Source organism: Danio aesculapii, chromosome 2 (genome assembly GCF_903798145.1).
Source record: "Danio aesculapii chromosome 2, fDanAes4.1, whole genome shotgun sequence".
NCBI lineage: Eukaryota > Metazoa > Chordata > Actinopteri > Cypriniformes > Danionidae > Danio > Danio aesculapii.
Genome location: NC_079436.1, coordinates 22871267 through 22893961, shown reverse-complemented (window position 1 = coordinate 22893961; position 22695 = coordinate 22871267). Strand labels below are relative to the sequence as shown.

General features: G+C 36.6%; 1 protein-coding gene across 1 annotated transcript; it reads right to left on the bottom strand.

The window, feature by feature from the left end:
• Positions 1-6050: 6050 nt before the first annotated feature.
• Positions 6051-22695, bottom strand: mknk2a (MAPK interacting serine/threonine kinase 2a). The gene is made up of 14 exons (XM_056475163.1): positions 22596-22695; positions 21837-22019; positions 21661-21748; positions 21362-21463; positions 21179-21276; positions 16107-16186; positions 15476-15549; positions 14460-14564; positions 14314-14369; positions 13992-14087; positions 8444-8638; positions 8128-8292; positions 7394-7434; positions 6051-7295 (listed from the first exon to the last, which is right to left on the bottom strand). The coding sequence occupies exons 2-14, from the start codon at positions 21885-21887 to the stop codon at positions 7028-7030; spliced, it is 1419 nt and encodes a 472-aa protein (XP_056331138.1). The 5' UTR covers positions 21888-22019; positions 22596-22695; the 3' UTR covers positions 6051-7027.

Genomic DNA, 22695 nt, shown 5'->3' with positions numbered 1-22695 from the left:
TGTGAAAGTAATCTATTTGAGTAAATGAAGCAATCTGAGAACAGTAAAACCCAATAAATGAGAACTCAAATCAACTGAGTACTGTAAAACCCATTAAGTTACATCAACTCAAACCATTTGAGTTGAAAAACTAATCTATATGGAGTACTGTGAACCTACGCCATTTAAGTTGAAGTAATGAGGTATTTAATTAAGTTTAAGTTCAAAACTCTTTTCAAATGAGTAGAATTGACTTTCAGTAACTTTCAGTCAATTTTAAGAAAACTACACTCATTTCATTTGATAAAGTTGACTGTTGGGTTTTACAGTGTAGTTTTATGCATAATTTCTTTATTATATTTTCATAATATTAATAAAAATAAAAATAAATCATTAAAAATTCACAATATTACTCACACATCACTCAGCTATAACAGAAATAGCCTAAAACAGTGCAGCCTACATTGTACAAAAAATTAATAATAATGAAAAATACATAATTGTTGTATTTACAACAAATATTGTGTGCTACTGACATGACAATAATGATTACAGCCGAATTAAGATCTATAAATGTTAGACATTCTTACAAATATCACTGACCAAAGGGTTTTAACATGCTGCTATAATTCTTTACATATTTGTGCCTGCTTGTAGCCTTGTTAATACCCACATAGCAAAATTTCTCTGGCCCAGATCTGGCCTACACAAGAAAGAAATCAATTTCAAATCAAGCAAAACAAATCTTTTATTTGGTTGTTCGCTTGCATGTCATTGAGAAATTAAACATGGATAACATGGAGAAAATTACTTAAAAAAGGAAAATTCCAACTATGAACTTCGGTTGCCGGTGGGCTTAAATAATCACTGAACGTGGCAAGGAACAAGGAATCAGTTCAATAGAAATGAATTCACAATTAGGAGACTCAGTGGCCAGTTAACAGAGAAGATTGAATAATAATAGATGTGGAATTGCAAACAGACTCCCAGAAAAGACATCTTAATATATCTTAGAATTTTAACTTCTGTGCTATAGTAAATGAATGCTGTGAGCTACACTTTTAGAGCATCTCCACTGTGTGCTGTATGAATGTATGTTTGTCTCTGTGTCTCCATCAGGGATCTTGGTGCCAGTGCTGATGTGGTACTTACTGTTTAAAACATCTTTTTTTCTCATCGGATCAATAACTGCAGCATTGACAATTGTGTGCCAGAGACGCTGAAAAAGACCTGCATTTCTGATTTATATTTACAAAATGTAGTATTTTTTGCAGTGCTGAAATTGTGTCTACACTCTCAGAAACAAAGGTACGCGAGCTGTCACTGGGGTGGTACCTTTTCAAAAGGTACAAATTTGTACCCAAAAGGTCCATATTAATACGTCAAGGGGTACATATTAGTACCTAAAAAGTACAAAAGTGTTCCTCTTGAATTTTTTAGGTACTAATGTATACTTTTGAGGTACCAATATGGACCCTTTAAGTACAAATGTGTACCTCTTAAGAAGGTACCACCGCAATGACAATTCGCGTACCTTTATTTCTGAGAGTGTAGGCAGCTGTGTGCTATTGTTCCCACATGTAAAGTCAGGATATAGGCTATGGAGTGTATCATGTTGGTTCTTGTTAGTAAAATATACAATTTATTTTTCACAAGATAACTTTGTAATCTCTCAGAATTTTGAATGGGTGGATGAATGAATTAATATTTAAGATTATAAATACATAATATTAATACTTTATTATTCTAAAATGAATAGTTAAAAAATTACATTCACAAACTATTTACTCATCATCAAGTAGTTCAAAACCTTTATGAGTTACTTTATGTTGAACACTAAAAAAGAGTTTAAAGAAAGTTGAAAACTGGTAACCATCGACTATAACAGCAATCGGCCTATATGGAAGTCAGTGGTTAGCCTATGTTTTCAGATTTCTTCAAAATATCTTCTTTTGTGTTTAGAAGAAGAAGAAAGAAGCAAACGGATTTGGAACACGTAAAGGGTGAATAAATGATGAGAGAACATTCATTTTTGGGTGAACTAGGCCTGTCCCTTTAATAGCTTGTCTAGGCTGCATGCATGTAACGTTAGAACAAACGGGACTCGTCTTTGACAAAACTTTTGTTTTGAGTGAGTTTTTGTTAAATATAATTTTCTATCCTTCTAAGAAATACAATAAAGCTTTTACACATTTTCAGTGAAAGTTAAATCATTTTAAAATGTAATGCTGTGCTTTGTCATTTAGCCTATGAAATTTAGCGTTTACACTAACTAATGGCGGGATTTGAACACTTGGGGGAGCTCGTGTTTCTTTAAAACCTTGAGTTTTCCAACACAGATTAACAACACCAACAAAACACTTATGAAACGGCTTCTTTCCTGTATAGAAATGGTTTAATTATCATATTACCATATTTATCAGATTATACCTTAGTAGTTATTCACGCAGTTTCCCCCTTAACACACTAAAACATGTATAGTCTAGGGATAGCAGCTAGCATTTTCAGACACTATATGACACAGTACTGTATACAGAATAGGCTACACACCTTCATTATTATATAATTATGTTTGTGAAACCACATAAATACTAATTAATTTAGTAATGCTAATCCCCATTGAGAATAATCAACAAACTAAATATAATTTTAGAGAGCTAAGTTTACTCAAACTGGAAATTTACTCACTATCCTATCTCAGGTGTAACCTTTCTAAAATATTGTTTCTGTTGAACACAAAAGAATATATTATGAAGAGCTGGAAACCTTTAACTTGACTTCCCTAGTAGGCAAAACAAATACTATGAAAGTCAGTTTCTACCTTTTTTCAAAATATCTTCTTGTGTCCCTACTGAAAAAAACAGCTTAAACCAGCCTAGGCTGGTTGGATGGTTTTAGCTGGTCGACCAGCCTGGTTTTAGAGGGGTTTTGGCCATTTCCAGGCTGGTGGCCAGCCATTTCCAGCCTGGTCTTAGCTGACTAGAAAATGACTAGCTTGACCAGCCTAGACAGGCTGGGAGCCCAGCCAAAACTAGCTATGTCCAGCTTAAACCAGGCTGGTCAAGCTGGTCTTTTTCCAGCCTAACCAGCTAAGACCAGGCTGGAAATGGCTGGAAACCAGCCTGGAAATGGCCAAAACCCCTCTAAAACCAGGCTGGTCAACCAGCTAAAACCAGCCAACCAGCCTAGGCTGGTTTAAGCTGGATTTTTCAGCAGGGGTGTTCAACAGAAAGAAACTTTGGTAGTTTGGAATATGTGAAGGATGAGCAAATGATGACAGAAATTTCATTTTGGCTGAACTTTATCCCATTAAGTTACTCTTCAATCTGGCCTATATTACCCTTCACTAGTTTCCCACGGATCACGGAATTCCTGTAATATCATTATGTCATTTTAAAAGGTCTATTCCAGACATTGAAAATTTTTGGTTCATCATTTAAACTTTTACTTCCCATTTAGGCTATCAAAAATATTTTATCAAAACTAATATTTTATTGTTTCACATATTTTTGCCTACTGTTATGATTAGACTATTTTTCACTGTCATTTTAGTCCTTTCCAACTTCTCAACCAAAGATTTCTAATTATTGAAGCTTAAAATGTCAGACTTTTTTTTTTAATTACCAGCAATATTCTGCATTTCTTGTTGTTTTGCTGTGAAAACACACAAATTTACATATTTTAAGTCTTCCTTTTTTGACCTCAAAAACCAATTGGTCTCTGTATTGGTTGAGAGAAAGTGTTTAACCTCCTAAACACATAAAGCCTTCTGAAGCCTTAATAAAAAACACACTTGCTAAAAATCTCTTCAACATTAGCATTAGAAATATCATATTAAAAGGTCTCATTTAAGCAATCGACACAAATGTCCTTGTTCAAAAAGTCCTCGTCTAAATGTGCATTACGATAATGTTTAAAGTGGGTCACACACACTTAAGTGCTGTGCTGTGTCTATAACTTAGGTATCGCACACAGAATGAGCATTTTATATGCATCAATATGATTTTGTTTAGTAAGCAATACAGATGGCATGGAAAGGGAAATTGAACAATGTTATGGCTGATCGAAATCTATGACAGTAAAAAATATGGCAAATTCTTCGAAACTTTCCATAATCTTGCATTAAATTCAGCAGTTGTAGAATTGCAATATTCTGGAGGGACTGCTCAACACAACATCTGCTGTTTTTCTTTTCATTTTAGGTCATAGAAATAATTTCTTTAGTCAGTGAAAGAAAATTTGACATTTGTCTTAGAGTGGAAAATCTGTGAAAATAAGTGCACGTGCACAGAACATTTTCACAGAAATGTTATCTCCATGTTTGTCTGACTGAAGGACTTGCTGATATGCAGACTAGAATATGTGGTTTGTTCAAGCCTCCATATTCATTAACTTGTAACTGCCATGTTCACAATGCACGTGAGCTGTATGTTATGGGATAGCGCAGTGTTTACCACACCTGCAACATCGATAGCTTATACTTTACAAAATGAAGGCATAGTGTGTCTACACACGATGGACAGACGTTCAGATGTAGGCTATTTGTGGGGGACAAGGATAAACGATCATTTAAAGTTGAACCAGAAATTCAGACACCAGATACTATTTTATTTATTTCTTCATACAGTGGAAAAGGAACTGAAGCCGCTGCAATGAGTCTGGGAAAATATTGAAGCTCAGGTTTGCTTGAACCCATTGACGGCAAACAAGAGATTGGGTTAAATGTGAAAGAATTGCACATGCTGCCTTTCTGTAAAATTTATCTCAAATTAAAGATGGGTTTGTTCTTAATAGCTTTTTCATATTTTCTTACCATTACCTAATCTGGTGTGAGAGATATCTGCATATACTGAACAGAAGCTCCTTTGGCAACATGCGGTTCCTTCCCTGCGTTTACCGCTTCATCAAACAGCAATGTTCATGCAGACGATGAGCCCTGACACCCAGCAAAACCAGTTCCTTGAAGAATGAAACATTGAATCACCTGTGAGAGACTAGTGTTGTCCAGTAAGACGCTAGTGATGAGAGACTAGTGTTGTCTGTGAAAAATTAGAGATGCTATGCGAGATTAATGATGTGCTGAATCAAGGGTTTCCACCAAATGAAGGGTCTGGTTATTTTATAGCATCGTATAGCCACAACAATAAGTATTTCCCCATTCTGAATGATTAATATTATAGAAATTAACTGAACTTTGAGAGTTTTTGTTGATTCTCGATTCGTTTTTTTTTGTCCTACAATAAAAAGTACAACAACTGTGTAGTTGAACAATTTTCCATGTTCTTTATTTTGCCCCCCATGGTCAGATGAAAAAGAAAAATGGTACAACCACATGAAAATACAAGAACATACTACACCACTGGTCCCTAAAATAAGTGTAGATTGGTCATATTCATGTAGTTGGGGGTGGGGGAGGGCCCAAACAATGCCCAAAAAAAAAAAAAAAAAAAAAAACTTAAGCAAAAACAAAAATAGCAAAGATCTTTCTCAGAAAGACTTCCCTCAGCATATTTCCAGGGTGGTTTCCATCAGAAATAAATAAAAAAAAAAAAAAAAAAAAAAAAAAACGAACTAACTGCATGTATATGCATTTCATGTCTTACTGTAAGACAAGCCACCAACCAACGAGAGGGGAAAAGTTTGTTTTACTCAAAGTGAGCAAAAGCACTTGGTTCAGTTAATGGCTGATCTGGATATTTGCTGGTGACTATAAATATATAAAAAATATTTAAGAATTGAGAGAAAAAAAAAAAAAAAAAAAAAAAAGACATTAAAGTGTCTACAGTCAACAAGGAACATCAGTAACAATTTAGAATTTTAGCTTTGGTCTTTATCAGCACTCATAGAGGACCAAAACACAAACAAACAACAAAAACACACAAACTTTTAAAAACATTTAAATGCTTTAAAAAAGGAAGATGAAAAATCTCCCTTCCTAACACACACAAATTAAAATTGAAAGGGGGCAAAATAACAGCAGCATGGCACATTGGTGTGTCTGCAGAATTTCTGCACATCTTCTCAGATGTCTGTCTACAAGCACAAAAAAGAGGCTAACAGAGGACTTAAGGTCTTTTGACGGAATGATCACCTTTATTCAAACAGTGAATATGGTCATTGACTGAATGAATGGTGAAAAGGGTGTTGGAAATGCACCTCTGTCAGTTACTTAAAACCCCAATGGCATGGCGATTCAGGACATAAAGGGAGGAAATATGATTGTGCAACCAATTCCTGTTTTCCTGAGAAGCCAAATACAGAAGCTGTGCTGCACTGCTCCATGAAAGTGGCAAACTTTCCAGCACAAGGACAAAACTAAATGTAAGACGCCAGTTCATTTACACAGAATGTGTCTTCCTGCTGTAAGATCTGCTCTGGTTCTTCATTCTGAGGTTTCAGCTCAGCTTTGTTTTGGGCAGAATCAAGTGTCATTACAGTAAAGCGGTGGATTGAAATTTGGTTACATGAGGTTCTTGATAAATAGAATCAGGATTGCAAAACCCCACACAAAATGGCTACCATTTCTGCCCTGAATGACTTGAATAAATCAAATCGCATTCTACTTAAGTTCGAGCAACAGTTGATGCAAAATTAGTCACAGTAGAGGATAAATAAAACCCCCAAAACTGTAGAAATACAATTCATTCAGCTGCTCCTGGGGTCCTGACGTGAGCACAAAAGGCAAACAGCAGAAGTTATTTTTCCTGATGCTTTGAAGGTAAATGATTTAGGTGGGGTACCAAATGAAAGCAGCTTAAATCCTTTGGTTTAAGGTTTTATGTAAACATTGTTATATATTGACAGATTCCTGGGACTCTCAGACGTCAACAAGTCTCTTTCCAGCCACAACAGCCTTTTTACCCAATCAAAACTTTGTTTGCGGGGGCTTTTGAGGTGCTTTAAGTGCTACAAGCATGCGAGTCCTTCCCACATGAGCTTTAGATCCACGAACAAGTGGGCAGAGAGGTCTGAGATCAACATACTGCCTAGTCGAAGATTCATATAGAGGTCGACAGTGGAGATCGAAGGCTGGTGAAGGTCATGATAATCAGGCACAGTCGCCCACGATCACGAGCGGGGCGAGGAGCTGGCGGAGTTCAGCAGCACACACTGGTCCTCTGTGCTGACTGCTGGCGGTCTTTCTGCGGTGGGCCAGCTTGGACCTGGATGGAGGAGACAAGAGCATGGAGCCGGAGCTGCTGGAGAGAAGAGGAGAGGACAGAGACAGATCCTCGCTCTCCTCCCTCTCCGCCAGCTGCCGGTTCATGGCTACGGCCTGCCCCGCAAAGAACGTCAGGTCCTGAGCGCTGCCGCCCCTGAGAGAGCACAATGAAGGTCAGGTGTGTGAATAGTAATCTGCCATTTATGTTTGCTGGAAAAGATTTAAAAGAATATAAGAATGGACTATACATACCTCTGATGTAGTATGGATGCAGAAACAGTGTTGGGTGCACACTAAAGAGAACAACAACAGAGGTCAGCCAAAAGACATGATATGACATGACAGAAAAGTTCCTTTATTGGAAATCGGCAAAATTAAACTCCCATTACACCCAAAATGTGATTAGTTCTTTAAGTAGCCTTCAAACCCTTGAGACTTTCGTTCATTTTTAAAACACAAATGAAGACATTTCAATGAAACCAGATTCATTCCACCACTGAAACCTACATTAACCCCAAACTTTAATGCTTCAATGTGTAAAGTCACTTTTGAATGCATGCTTTAGTTTTACTACAATGACAATTTTTAAAGTGGAGTAGTCTGTGCATTGAGACTATACACAAACAGACTGAACATTTAAATATGCATAAAATAACACTTAAGGATTTGGTGCACAACATATCTGTCAATCATCTGTCAATCTAGTTGCATGATCCATGAAATCTGCAGCTTAATGCATGAAGCAGAGCAAACACTCCGATCAGAATCATATGGTGTCTGTTGTCCAACACAATTTTTTTGTACTGAAAAATGATTTGAACTTGGTTAATTTGGTAAATATAATTTTACAAACAAACTTGGAATGGGTTTGGAACAAAATGAGTGGAAAAAAAAGATAATATTTATTTTTTTAAATATTTAATTTAGTTGAACAAAACATTTAAGAGTAAAATAAATGTCCAAGAGAGGGAAGGAAATCAACATACCCCTTTGACCCATGGGTGCTGCAGGACTTGGGCAGCACTGAGGCGGTCTTTGGCATCCCGTACCAATAGTTTGGTGATGAGGTCTTTGGCTGCAGGGGAGATGTGTGCCCAGTCTTTCTCTGGAAACTCATACTTGCCTTCCTGAATACTCTCAAACAGCATGCTCTGTGGATGCATTGTGATAAATGAGATTAAGGCCCAATCCCAATTCTACCCCTTAGCCCTTACCCCCTTGTTTTGCAAGTGCACGCCAAGGGGTAGGGGTGTCCCAATTCTCTTTAGCTTGAAGGCATAGGGTTAAAGGGAAGGGGTGTACCTGGCAGGCTTGGCAGGGCTCTCCCCAATCCCAGCCACAGTCTGTCCCACAGCGACCCACAAATGGCGGGTATCCACTCAGCATAATGTAGAGGATGACTCCAAGGCTCCACAGGTCACAGCGCTTGTCGTAGATGCTGGCTTCTTCATTAAAGGCCTCCACCACTTCTGGGGCCATGTATTCAGCTGAGCCACACTGTAAAAAAATAAATAAAATAAAAAATAAATCTCAAAGTTGGCATGAAACTAAAATACTCTATTTTTTTTATAGTATATAGTGTGACTAAATGCATCTGACACTTCATTATTTTATAAAAAAGTAAATTTTGCCCTTATAATCTTTGATCAATTACCACAACCTTTCCTCCTCCATTAAAACCACTTTAGAACGGGGCTATCAGTCCTTTATTGCGGAGCTATCAGAGTTAGTCTGGTTTCTGCCTGGTCTTCGAGGTGGGCAGTGATTTGAACAAAGATATTAAAATGAGGTGGTAAATTTTACTAAAGTAGTTATCATCTGGCATCTGAAATCATTCTGCACCAAAGAGTGCCGACGGTGATTCTAGAGTACTGTAACCCTCCAAACGGAGGACAAACTGCTACTCAAATCTTGCTCCATTTTATTAGCAACAACCATTTTTCTACGATCCAATTGTCTCCCAAAAAACTAAAATCATGCAGTCCTACATTTTTTCTCATTTCAGTTTTAATAGGATGCACTTCACAATAGGGGGAAAAGTACATTAAGTCCTCAGACATGCAAGGAAAAGTCCGCAAATCTCCCACGTGGTTTTTTTAAATGCTACAAGTACACCAGTATGTAGATGAGAGGGGAACAATTCAGCCTCTAGTTCTGTTTTCACTTCATGTTTATTACACTCAGTACCATGTTTTATCAGAATGTAACTAAATTGGACAACATGTCCTCATGGCCAATAACAATTTAAAGATGAGCAACCAAAGCTACAACAGAGTTGCCAGCACACCCTCAGCTTGGCCTCCTCTGTTTGTTTTCACCTGCAGAGGCATTATCAAGTTCATTGTTCCCAGTTAAGCTGGGGTGGCCTGATCCGATTCAGACCTGGACGCGTCAGCGGACAACTGTTCCAGCAGAGCCCACAGGCTGCTGCTGCTTCTGTCTGCACTGCGTCATGTGGAAACTAGGCCAAAAGGTTGTTGCTCGAGGGAAAGAGGAAGAGAAAAAAAAAAAAAAAAAAAAAGGATTTAAGCTTCTACACCGGCTGGGGATAAACAAGTCCCAACCCTGCTCGAGTGTTACATAACATACGCATACAAACAGATCCCTGAATGGTGCTCTAATGCTTAATGCAACAGATGAAAACACTCGGTAGGAGTGAACAGAGGAGGTTAGCAGTTTAGCATGACACAGGCGGACAGATTTATTTTTATGAAAGTGCAGTGGTCTGGTAAAAGATGGTTACACAACTACTTTATGAGTCACTGATGCAAACGGAGGAAGCTAAAGATATTACGTCCATGTTTGTGTGCAGGCCAAAGGGGAAAGAGGCGGCGTGTCCTTATTTGACATCCTAAAAATCACCCAGGACTGTCCTTTGACCATGACAGATATATGCCTGAGCCTCAGTAACCTCGTAAGAACACTCCATGTTCTCTCAAATCATCAAATCATTTATTGAAATGTCAGGAACATCACTGTCAAGGAGACACGATAACAGGCTAAAATAGAAAGTCTCATAATGAAACAGACCTATCTTTTATCGTAAGGTCAGGCTGGCTGCTCTTCTGATGCAGTGTATTTGTAATAAGTACAAGCAATTGAAATTGATGCTAATGACAGGTCAGCTGATTATTGGAGCACAATCGAAGGAGTTACTACACAAACAGCTAAAATACTTGTCTCATGTCAAGAAAAGAGCACCACTGTGATTTAACACAGACCAACGATGATCACCGATTGTCAGTTTATTGCCCGGCTGGTCCCACTTTCAGCAAGACTGGGCTTTTACATAACGCTCCTCTGTGCAGGAGGAATCTTATGAGCATCATACAAGGCCTCCTCTGTCTATTATCATGGACAGACCCGTCACACCCTCCCATCGTTAAAAAGGAAAAACAAACAACGCAGACTACAGGGTCAGGATTTGCTTGGCACAAAAGGGTATTGGGGCAGATAACGAAACGGAAAGTTAGCAGTGGCATTGCATCAGTTTCAGTAACATGGTTTATGAAGGGAATGTCATCCTGGCAAGAGAGGACTTCGGTTTTGGCAAAACCAGGGACTTTCCCTGGTCACTATTCTAGCAAGTAAAACCACAGTTGTGGGTGAAAACTTCCTAAGAACAGTTAAGGGGAAATGAATCCGTATTTTAAGGGTAAGTGCCATTTAATTACTCCGAGCAATACAAGATTTAGACTTCCCTTCTTCAGCAGAACATTACAGAGGTTTATTTTAGTGATCCATAATAAGCAAGGTCAACAGCAACCTGCAATTTGAGCAAATAAGTGAATAAAAACCAGTGGCTCCTGACAATACATACATTTATGCACCTACACAATCAATAAGCTACTCCACCATAAATGCACTCTTGGCCATTTGTATAGGCTGTGGATTAAAGGAAATGCTGAAAAATAAATGTTACCGTTTTGTCAGAAGCCACTGGTGTTCATTTTGTTTTGCTGGATTTGGCAGTAGCCATTGACTTACAATTTATGAAACACTGTGACAGTTTCAGCAATTATATTTATAAAAAATAATAATACTAATAAAAAAAAAAAAAAAAACACCTTCAAAGTATGTTAATGTTAAAAAAAAAACAAAAAAAAAACAACAATAATAATAATAGTAATTTAGGTATCTTGAACCTAAATTCAAGCCTACTCCTTTTGCCAAACCTGTTTGAGTTTCTTCTGCACATTACAATAAGTGATTTAAAAAATTGTTAGAAGACCTTCATGCTCATTACTACTGGTACTTATTTATTTATTTTATTTTTTTTAAAGTGGCTCCGTATAAAGATATGGATAATTTGACGGCAAGAAAATGTTTATTTTTGTGTGAACTAGCACATTAATTTTAAAATGAAATAGGAGTTAGCTTGTATGCTCATATTGGAAATTCTAGTATGAAATGTTTCAGGTTACTTTGTAGTAAAAACCATGACATAGTAAATACTTTAATGAAGCATAAAAGCTTTGTTTGAGAACAACTTTAAGTATATTTCTATTTGGGTTACAAATATGAAAAATAAATAAATAAATTGTTTGGAAAATAGGAAAAATATATATATTTTTTAGGTAATCTAAACCTTTAATCTTAACGAAACAGTGCCATGAATTAGGGCTGGGCGATTGGCATAAAATCAAAATCTGGTTTAATTTAACATTTTAATTCTATTTCGATTAATGAACGATTTCATTTATTTATATTATGTTTTTGCCCTTATAGTACACTGACAAGTTTTGGACAGTAAATATGCTTGTATGACAAGTGAGAGATTTTTTTTTTTTTTTTTAAATGGAGGGTGCATTACTTCACACATTGCCTAAAAATGCGACACTGTTCACTGTCGTCACCGCTACCAAACAGTCTAATCACAAAGCTTGCGAAGCATCGTTGTGACGTGCAAGTACATTTTTTGAAATGTGTGCGGGTATGAGAAGGATGCGCCAGACTGTACATGTGCCCTTGGCAGAAGTATAACATCATAATAATATAACAAGTATAAATCATAATATACCGTAAAATAAGTATAATTCAGCCTTAGAGCAGGGTCACGTGACTTTACACACCTTGACCTGGAAAAATTAGATCGATTATAAGTTCTGAATTTCTATTTCGATTACTTGTCAATTAAATCACCCAGCCTTACCATAGATCTGCTCTCAAACATTACTCACTCAAACAAACTCAAACAAGCAGTTATGACCAAAAAAAATAAAATAAATAAATAAAAATAAAATTAAAAAAAAGGTGCAGAGGGAACACCACCCGAGTTCTGACCAACCCCCTTCCCGTTAAAGAGGAAATTCCTCAGAGAGGGGAAAAAAATTAAAAAATGTAGACATCAGGAAGAAAGACCACGCAAAACCACAAAGCTTTTGTCTGAGTGTGCTTCAAAAGCATCTGAAAACCCCAGGGTGTGGCGAGCGAGGGAGGTGAAAAGACCTCCATGAGGAATTGTGTTTATGCTCTCTGGACATGTCGGTATTTACATCTAAAGATCTTTGCCTTTACCCTTCAGACATCAGGAGGGCTGATAAAACAATGTGTACTCTACTGTGCTCCTTAATCTGTAATCTTGACATAATTCAGTGACCTATGGTAATCCTTCTTATAAAAACAGATGTTCAACACTTACAAAACACCGTTACTGGAGATGATCACTTGAAGGTTTATTGGCAGTGGCTTTAAATCAACAACCTTTATCTTTGACGTTATATGGATATCTAGGACAACAGTGCAATGAAGTGGCAATAAAAACAGATTTTAAATCCATGACTAGCTTTAATGATGAAGTCCATTTAAATGTGATTGACATCTCATGGAGAAATAATAATAATAATAATAATAATAATGTTTAATGTGCAGAATTAAAATTTACCAGCTCTGTACCTACAAGTGCCTGTTCTGTAGTTTTTAAATACGTTTTCAAAAGACCCAAGACAGATTTTTTTTGCTAGCTAAAAATGCAATAGTATCAAGAAGCATAAAGTATAAGTCTGCAATATTTTGACAAATTAAAATTCTCATTGATTTTTGAAAAATGTATAAAAATAATCTGTGGTTCAGAGTTACAAAACCAGTCATAAGTGTACATTTTTATGATATGGAGATTCATTAACTTAGGTTGCGCCCAAAACCGCCTCCTACTCAGTAGGTACTGCATTTGTATTTAAATGTACTACTTGGCCGTTAAAAAATATACTATACTATATATACATTCTATACAGTATGAATGGAACTTGGACGTACAACATCAGCCATTTTGTCATGGTCACATCACACCCGCGTGAGTTGCGTCTCTTAACTCCTATTCATGAACTCTTGCAGGGCATTATGGGATAGTGCAGTGTGCATCAAATGCGCACTTCAGAATCCAGGTACTTCTCGCATACTGTTTTTCGAATTTGGACATACTACTCTGCTCACATACTGTTTTTAGTTAACTATATAGTATGGAAGTATGCGATTTCAATGCAGCCTCAGTGCTTCTCAATTGCGGTCCTTGGGGCCCACCCCTGCACATTTTGTATGCCTCTTATTTGATGCACTAGGATCGGTTCATGGATCTCTTTGTTAACGAGCTGATGATCTAAATCAGGTGTTTTAAGAAAGATATACAAAATGTGCAGGAATTGAGAATCATTGCTTTAACAGAAAGCTGACTAAAGCATTCCATAGAAGCTTCATTTGTTAATACAGTACAAAATTTGGCAGAAATTAATTTGAAAACCTGGAATCTTATTTTAGAAAATTGGTCATTTAAAAAAAAAAAAAAAATAAAAAATAAATAAATGCACACACACCCCAAATAACTAGCCTGACATCCTCAAGGGGTTAAACTCACCGGAGTCAAGAGTTCAGGGGTGGAGATGGGAGAGCTGTCACTATTTAACTTGATCCCACTTCCCAAGTCAAAATCACAGATCTTCACTGGAGAAATCTACAAAAGAAATGAAAAACAACCTCGTAAAATGTTATGTAGCAGATGAAGTAGAACAGGCATTGAATACTACTCAACCGATAACCTGGTTGTTCAACAGCACCAAAAATAAAACAAAATAAAAATTACTGTACCCAAAAGATAGTCAAAAATCTGGTCAGAAAAGCAGTGCATGTGTGTTCTCCTCAGATGTCTCATGTCTCCTCATATACAGAGAGAGACTCACCCTGTCACTGTGTTCACAGAGGATGTTCTCTGGCTTTAGGTCTCGATGTGCCATCCCTACAGCAAAGCAAAGACAATATGAGCATATGATATCCATGTATGCGTGCATTGAGACAAGACAATGTTAACACTAAAACAGGTCCTGACCTTTGTTGTGAAGGAAGTCCAGTGCGCTGGCGATGTCCTGCACCACTATGCTGGCTTCCTGCTCATTGAAGTGTTGTCTTCGGTGTATGTGAGTCAAGATCGAACCTGAGAGAATGAATGTATTCATCAAGATTGAGAATCATTTAGATTACTTCCACACACAATAGTTCAACATTTTAGGGAAGGTCATTTTTCCATAAAAGGGCACCTGTGTCTCCACAGTCATATTGGATTGATAAACACAAGTATCTTTTTAAAACTTCCTGATGTTAAATATTAAACTGGGATTAAAATAGGTGTTACAACTTTGTGAACTTTAAAAGTTTTATAAGAACGTTTTCAGAACGGAGCATGTTTGTAACAAAAGACAGTAACATCACCATGTAATTCTTAACCGCTATAAATCACCATGGCCGCATGGTGTCAGTAAATGCACATGTGTGTGTACTGCAAACGGCATTTGTATGGGACTCATTTCAGAAAGGCTTGAATAAACTCCACCGCAAATACATGAAAATCTTACTTGGTATTTTTGACTAATGAGCTGTATATCAGCTTTATCCGTGTCTGTCTTCATCACTGATGGCTGTTTATCTGATGTAATGCAGGAGAAGCAGACACGGAACGGTGGGCGGGGAGAAGCTGCTCATTTACATTTAAAGCCACAGGCTACAGAAACAGCTACAATGTACTCGGACACAAAAATGGGCAAATTCTACATTATATAATAAATAATCTGATGGATAACTTGGGCTGAAACTTTACAGACACATTCTGGAGACACAAAAGGCTTCTTACATCTTGTAAAAGGGGTAAAAAAATAAAATAAATAAAAAACTAATTTGGTGCTCAAAAACACTTACTGATTTTAAAAATAGTATCACAGCTTAACTTTATGAAAACTGATACTTCTCAATCATTTAAAATAAAGAATTGTATAATTGTCAATTAAACTAAACATGCTACTTCCATACACATTTATAAACATTAATATTAAAAGTAAAAACATAACTCACCGCCTCTCAGTTTCTCAAAGACTAAATAAAATTTGTCCTCTTCCTCAAAATATTCTACCAGTTCCAAAATGTTTCTGTCCAGAAAAAAAAACAACAACAACAACAACAACGTTTAGGCACTGTAATATGGCATTTCAAGTTTATTTATTTGACCATAAAATCATTAATGATCAATTTTAATGTTCTACAATTAGAAATGTTAAGATAACTCCAAAATACCCTGAGCGCAAAAAAGTAACAAATAATGGACAGATTATTCAAGCACCTTTAAAATCAATACTTTAGATTGCTAAATTTTAAGCAATTTATAAGTCTACTGTATTGGATTTAGTCTCTCACTGGAATGCTTGTAGGAAAAATCTAACTAATCTGAAATTCAATTAATCAAATCATTTATTTATAATGCACCTTTTTTGGAACAACAAGTGTCCACAAAAAGGCTATACAGGTACAAGTTATACATCTAAAAATTAGTTTAGATGTAAAGAAACATAAGCTCCTATAGTCCACTACTGTTTTTTTTTGTTGTTAATAACATCCTTCAGACGTCAAGGTTTTCACCTAAAAAAAAATCATGTTTGACAAAACTAAAACTTAGTGCCTTTGTAGTGTAAATAAAGTTTCCCCATACCTGTGGCCCTGACACTGGTACAGCATTTCCACCTCCCTGAAGACACGGCTCCGACTGTGGCCTGGCCTCTTCTCAATTATCTGAATAACATTGAAAGATCAACTTAAATGACCCAATATAAACTCAAGGAAGCACACAGAGTCCCGCCATTCAAGGTCAGAACGTTGCGAGTTTGTTTTGACTGGCTTTTTTATTTTTTTACAATCTGGAGACGGTATAATATTGCATTTCAAGCAGAAAAACTCCCAGACATGATCATGTCATATTCAGCTGGAGTCGACAGATCTGCGTGTCCCTTTGTTGATCACCCACACACCGCATGTGTGGGAGATTAGCAGGCACACAGATGACACGCCACTGCCCGTCTACAAAAGAACATCTCGGACCACTGATTCAGCAGGTCAGCACATGGTCATCAAGCTTTAATAGCCAGTGGACAAGACAGATGATCAGGTTTCACAACATACAGGCTGTCCAGACCTTGTGTGCACAAACTAATAGCGGTCCCCTTATTTTAAAGAATAAATAACATTGAAAAGATGAAGTAGAGAACCAAATACCTGTTACTGGGTGCAGAGCAATAATAAGGTAACAGACAACTGGTATACTGTGATACGGGGGTTTAACTAGGAATATTAAAAAAATTTTTTACAAAAATGCTACTGAATATCATATTGCGAATTAAAAATCTGGGATTGATGAGATTTAATTTTTTTATTAAAATATAATTCACCAATACAGCAGTTTTGAATGATAAAAAAAAAATAAATAAATAAATAATAATAATAACAACAAACAACTACTAAGTGTTTGGGGAACACCGTAATTGACTTTCATAGAAGGAGAGAGAAGAAAAAAAAAAAAAAAAAAAAAGGCTGAACAATATGGTTTCAGCATCAAGTTTCGTACTGCAATAATAACATCGGAGGATTTGCAATGTTGAATCAGTATTATTATGGACCAGATTTTGGAAAACACTCATGACTGATGATGAGTTTTTGCAACGTTTAACCATGAAGTTACCAAAACATTTATTATTTGTGTGTTTTTAAATTGTTTAATTCAGTTTAAAAGTATTCAGACAAAAAAATAATAAAAATTTACTATAAGAAAAATTTATTGTATTTATGTATAAATACACTATATGGTGTCATTTTACATTTGATTATTAAATTTGTGCATCTAAAAATTGCTAGGCTTCCAGAATATCATATAGCACTGTATATTTTGTTTGCACAGTGTTATTGCTGTACTATTTTTCCTCAATGTTTGTGATTTGATTATTATAGTTTATGTAGACGCACTTCCTTATATAAATCCCAATTTATCGAAATTATTAATTTTTTCCAAAAAGATATCGGGTAAAATTAAATATTCAATACAGCAATATTTTGTAGAAAATAAAATATTGCAATGTAAATTTTTCATTATCCTGCAGCCCAACTTCCAACATTTATCATCTTGTTCTGTTCAGAAGAAAACATTTTATAAAAACTGGTGAGGAAACTTTAATTTTGGGGCAAACTATCTCTTTTTTTCCCCATAATTCACCATCAGTACAACTAAGTGTTACATGATCACCTAGAAATAATTTTATTATGCTGCTAAAGAACTGATTTGGTGCTCAAGAAATATTTTAAATCAAATGGAGTTAAATTATGAATAAAAGTTCAAAAAGAACAGCAAATACTAAAAGAAACTACTACAAAATGTTTAAATCAATTTGATGCAACTTTCCTAAATAATGGAATTACATTGATCGTTTAGTTCACAAAGTGAAATTTCACCACTTACACACCCCACTACTTGTTTTAAACTGGTTTAAAGTTTCTTAAATTTAACAATAACATTTTGTAAGAATTTTGGGAACTGGTAGCCATTTACTTATACACACGAATATATTCCATTCATGTTCCTACAATGGATGTCAACATTCTTCAAAACATGGAAAAATATTGAAAGAAACATATTTGGAAAAGCGAGTAAATACAATTTTTGCTAGAAATTTTTTAATATACATAATATAAATATGTATAAAAACTATTCATTATATTATCTTGCAGACTTTTCAACAGTCCTCTTAGTCTCTAAGGAGTTTAAGCTTCTAATACTTTAAGAGTCACAAAATTAAGCGGGTTCAAGACAGTCAGGATGTTGGCCGAGGATGTGGATTATGTTAATTGTGGTAAATAAATTAAAAAGTTTCATGCACAGAGTGATCAAGCTTCATTAGCAAATTCTTGTTCTAAATTTCACCTTCCAGTGGAGCAACAGCTCATGGGTATTTAACAATATTCCATAAGATCAGCCATGTGGAGAACCTGCTGGTTTCAATTTTCTGTTCCTTTAGGGAAATTACAGAACATTTGCTATGAAATGCCACCTGACCATGCCACTCGTTTCATTTCCTTTATATATTACCTTTCCATCAACTAGAGGTCAAATAGATGAAACCAGAGGCACTGTGTTGCTTTTCAAAGATTAGATGTCCTGCTTCACAATATAAACAATTGAAAAGAGGAAGTTTCTCCGCTGAGCACGCACTGTGGTCATTTATTTTTGTTGCACAGCTGCAGCAGCACAGTAGCTGGAAGGCCATTGTTCCAGAGAGAAGTACACAACACCACATAACAAAATAACACTGGTCAGAAGAACAGCTCAAACAACTGTTAATCAAAGACAGCATCCAGCATTTCAAACACTGATTTTGTGCCAACTTTCCCAGTATAAACTAACTTTTATTATAGAACACTATACCAAGACAAGTCACATTTAGGTTTGCTTGTATGAGTTTGTCAAACACATCTTGCAAATATTTTTAAAAATATGACTATTATTTGATCAAAATATTTAAATATAAAAACTTAATGGGAAAAAATTGGGTAATATCTAAAGGAGGGGGCAGGGGTCGCACACTGGATGTAACGCAACAGTGCGCACATGACAGTTGAAAGTGTCGCACACCAGACGCGCCGCACATGCAAATGTTATTTAAAGAGCCCATATTATGGGTTTTTGAAAATGCCCTTCCATGTAGTGTGTAACATAGCTCTAAGTGAAGTGAAATATCCAGCTAAGGCTTAAATCTGTAAGTGTACAGTGTTTAAAATTATTGATTCATCTATAAAAGAGTCGACTCATAGTGCTTCAAACGAGTCGTCTTGATAACGAGTCATTAGGTGTTTCGCGATGACGCAGCTACGAAACACAAGTAGTTGGGCGCGCAAACCCGGGAGATTTGAAACCTGCGGCCCCACCCACTAACAGAAAAAAAAAGTCTCACACACACACACACAGAGACACCGGTCGAATGAAGTCACGCTGTGCAGATGGATATTATGGACAGTCTAATCAAAGATGAAACATCAGCAATATAGCCCAGCCTTGAGCAGTTCTGAGTGCTTCTGAAAACTATATGCTTTCAAAGAAGACTTCATCAGTTTGTTAAAGGAAGGATCAGTAAAGACTGTCAGAACATGCATCAGTGCATCATGGATCAGTTTCTACCCCCATTTCACAAGTATAAGTAAGTGCGATTAAAATTATTGCCTCGTTTACTCTAGCTTGCAAATTATGTATTTAGTTGTGTTTTGTTACTTGTAACTGCGTGTGCTGTATCAGGTTAATTCTTTATAGTCTCATATCGCGTGTAAAGCCACGTTGAAAACGCGACGCGTGCCGCTTTGATTACGGATCGTCAGCTGTTTACACACATGCAACGGACAAGTTTCAAAATATTTCAGCTCAATATTATTGTCTCCTCGTGTGTGTCACGCACGGGTATTCGCGGATATAACTGAGCGCCGCGCCCTCTCTATTCAGCCGGTCCTCTATGGACGCGCAGGCCCTGTGTGTGTGTGTGTGTGTGTGTGTGAAAAGAGCAAGAAGACTGTGACCTCCTCGCCAGTTCTTGGACTTTTTGCTCAATAAAATAGTTAGTCGTCAGTATTTTCTAGTCCATCGTCTGTGTTTACATTCACCCACTGGCAGCCAAAATCCACTATGAAGCGTGTGTGCACTGTGACTACTTTTATATTGTAGATTAGCAGCTGGGCATTTCACTCTGCCTCGTGCTGAAGCCTTGTCCATGTCGACCAATCGCAGCAGGCTGTCATCGGTCCAATCAGCGCAGATTAGCTTCGCGCTGAGGAGGGGTTTGAGAACAAATGAATCGCTGAACGATTCATATGGGAGTCGCTGGGATAATTAGGTAAAAATAAATGCAGATTATAAGACCATCAAAGTGTTTTTTGACCTTGCATGCATATTAGACTGTTGTTGGAGACCCTTACAACCTAAATATGACCATATTTCATGTATAATATGGGCTCTTTAATATGAAACCATTCAGATGGCAGTCTGTGGCACGATAGAAATATGAACAGTGTGCAGGGTCATAGCTGGGCACCGCAGACTTGCGTCACCGGTGTGTGTATGCTGAGAGAAATCCATGTTTAGAATTCTAAAATGCATGGCGCTGTGTGGCACGGCACATATGGTGTGCTACCCCCTTAAGGCTTTGAACCACACTGGCACAGAATAAAAATCTAAAACTAAATTTAAATCAAGTTAAACTTTCAATATCTGATCAAATGAGGTTAATTTTGCCTGACAGGATTATTTGGTATAAAAAAATAAATGTTACACTAAAAGAATATAGTTGTGTCTTCTGTACATCTTGGTGAGATGACTAAAATTTTTACATTTCACATTTTAATCTATGTAATACAAAATGCTAAATTGTGTTCATTTCTATTAACATACAAGCATAAACATTTGATAATGCCATTTTAACTTCGGTTGAAGTCCATTTCTTTTACTCCCTGTAATCGGACTGCAGTACTATTGGACTAGCTTAAAAACAATCAGTGCAATGAGGTGTAAAATCAACACTTATTTTAAAACACACTACTAAGTAGTTCACACCCATTTGGGTGCAATATGTTAAAACAGAGAATCTTTAGTAAATGGAGTTTAGCCTGCATGTAGATAAGAAACTGATTATTTGTTAACAGTATGAACACTGATTATAGCTCATTTTGCATTATACTGGATTATCAACTGATACTGACCTTAACTGCGTATTCTTTATTGGTGATCAGATTGATGCAGGTCTGTACAACAGCATAAGCCCCTTCTCCAAGGACCTCATTCTGTAGTTTGTAAACATCTGTAAAGAAAAACAGGGGTAAAGTTTTTACCACAATAGATTGTAAAGCTCAGCTGCAAGCTTGAGGACTGACAAAACAGCTTGCCTTCAAAACGTCCTGAGAAACTGTCAGTTGCTCTGCATCTCTTTTTCTTCTTATTTCTCTTCTTGGCATCAGGGATATCGATGGGCTGGCTGGATGGCATGTCTGTGAGAAAAAAAATACAACAGTTATGATGAACAATGTGTGCCAAGTCTATCACTCTAATCTGCCATGAACTTTGCCTAACACAGAATGAGTTCTTGGGGAGATACGCCTTATCTACCCCCTTCAGAATTTACGTCAACCTTTAAGTCTGATAATAGCAGTCAATATTAATGAAACGGCAGGCAAAACAGCTGTACCAGGCCTTGTTGAGCGCTCCAACGCGAAGGACGACTCAAAATGGGAATCCGAATCTATGAATTCATCTGTCTTGAAAGGGTCTTGCCCCTAGGAACAAGACGACAGGAACATTTCTGTTATCTAATTATTTCATATTCATAAAACTTTATCTACTGAACCAAACCAAGAAACCAACCTTAAAGGAGCGATGGAATCCAGTTACTTCAGTGATCTTGTTTTGCACCATGTTTTCCAAAGCTCAGATGTTGATGTGCAGATTGCGGTCCAAAAATCACAGTGCTTTATTAGTTCTCCTTTAAATCAAATGCTTATCACTTCTGGTCTGATCACCTCAAGGTGGTCGTGCAACAGATAACTCCTGAAAAACAGAGAGAGAGAGAGAGAGAGAGAGAGAGAAACAGGATCATCAGCCTGGCCCTGAACAGATGCTCTTCCACAGGAATAATCTGAAGTCTCGAAGACCGCTCAAATACAGACTTGGTAAACAACCAGACATTTAATTGAGGTAAAGTTGGTTTTATATTCGCACATTCTAAATTTGTCCTCAATAAAATAATTTCAGAAAAATATGGTTTGCAAATTCTAAACCGGAACACACATTAGCAGCTAATAACTATTAAAATACACTGTTCACAGTCAGTTAAATAGGTCGAATGTTGTTTTGAAGTCATTCTTGCATGAAATTTCAGGCAGAATAATCAGTGTCAAGTTTTCCAAGTTTTCACCGTTCAAGATGTACGAAAATAAAACCAACTTTATCTCAACTGACATTAACATGCAAGCTGCATTACATACATGCCATTAAAAAATAATATAAATAATCAACTATGAAATATCAACTAAATAATTTTCAGTGTGTTCACTTCAATCTTATTTTAAAAGTGGTCAGCGTTTTAGGATATATAACGTTAAGCTATCTGACCGAAGAACCTACCTCTGAACTGGCTGTGGTTGCGGTCGGAAAGTAATGGACTGGAGTTTTTATTGCTCAAAAAAAGTTATCAGAAACATTTCATAGGCGAGGGAAAGGGTTT

Coding starts and splice junctions, on each gene's coding strand:
- mknk2a (XM_056475163.1), bottom strand. CDS start 21,887: ATGGTGCAAAACAAGATCACTGAAGTAACTGGATTCCATCGCTCCTTT. Junction 21,749..21,836: donor GATTCCATCGCTCCTTTAAG/GTTGGTTTCTTG, acceptor TCTTGTTCCTAG/GGGCAAGACCCTTTCAAGAC. Junction 21,277..21,361: donor TTTCTCAGGACGTTTTGAAG/GCAAGCTGTTTT, acceptor TTTTCTTTACAG/ATGTTTACAAACTACAGAAT.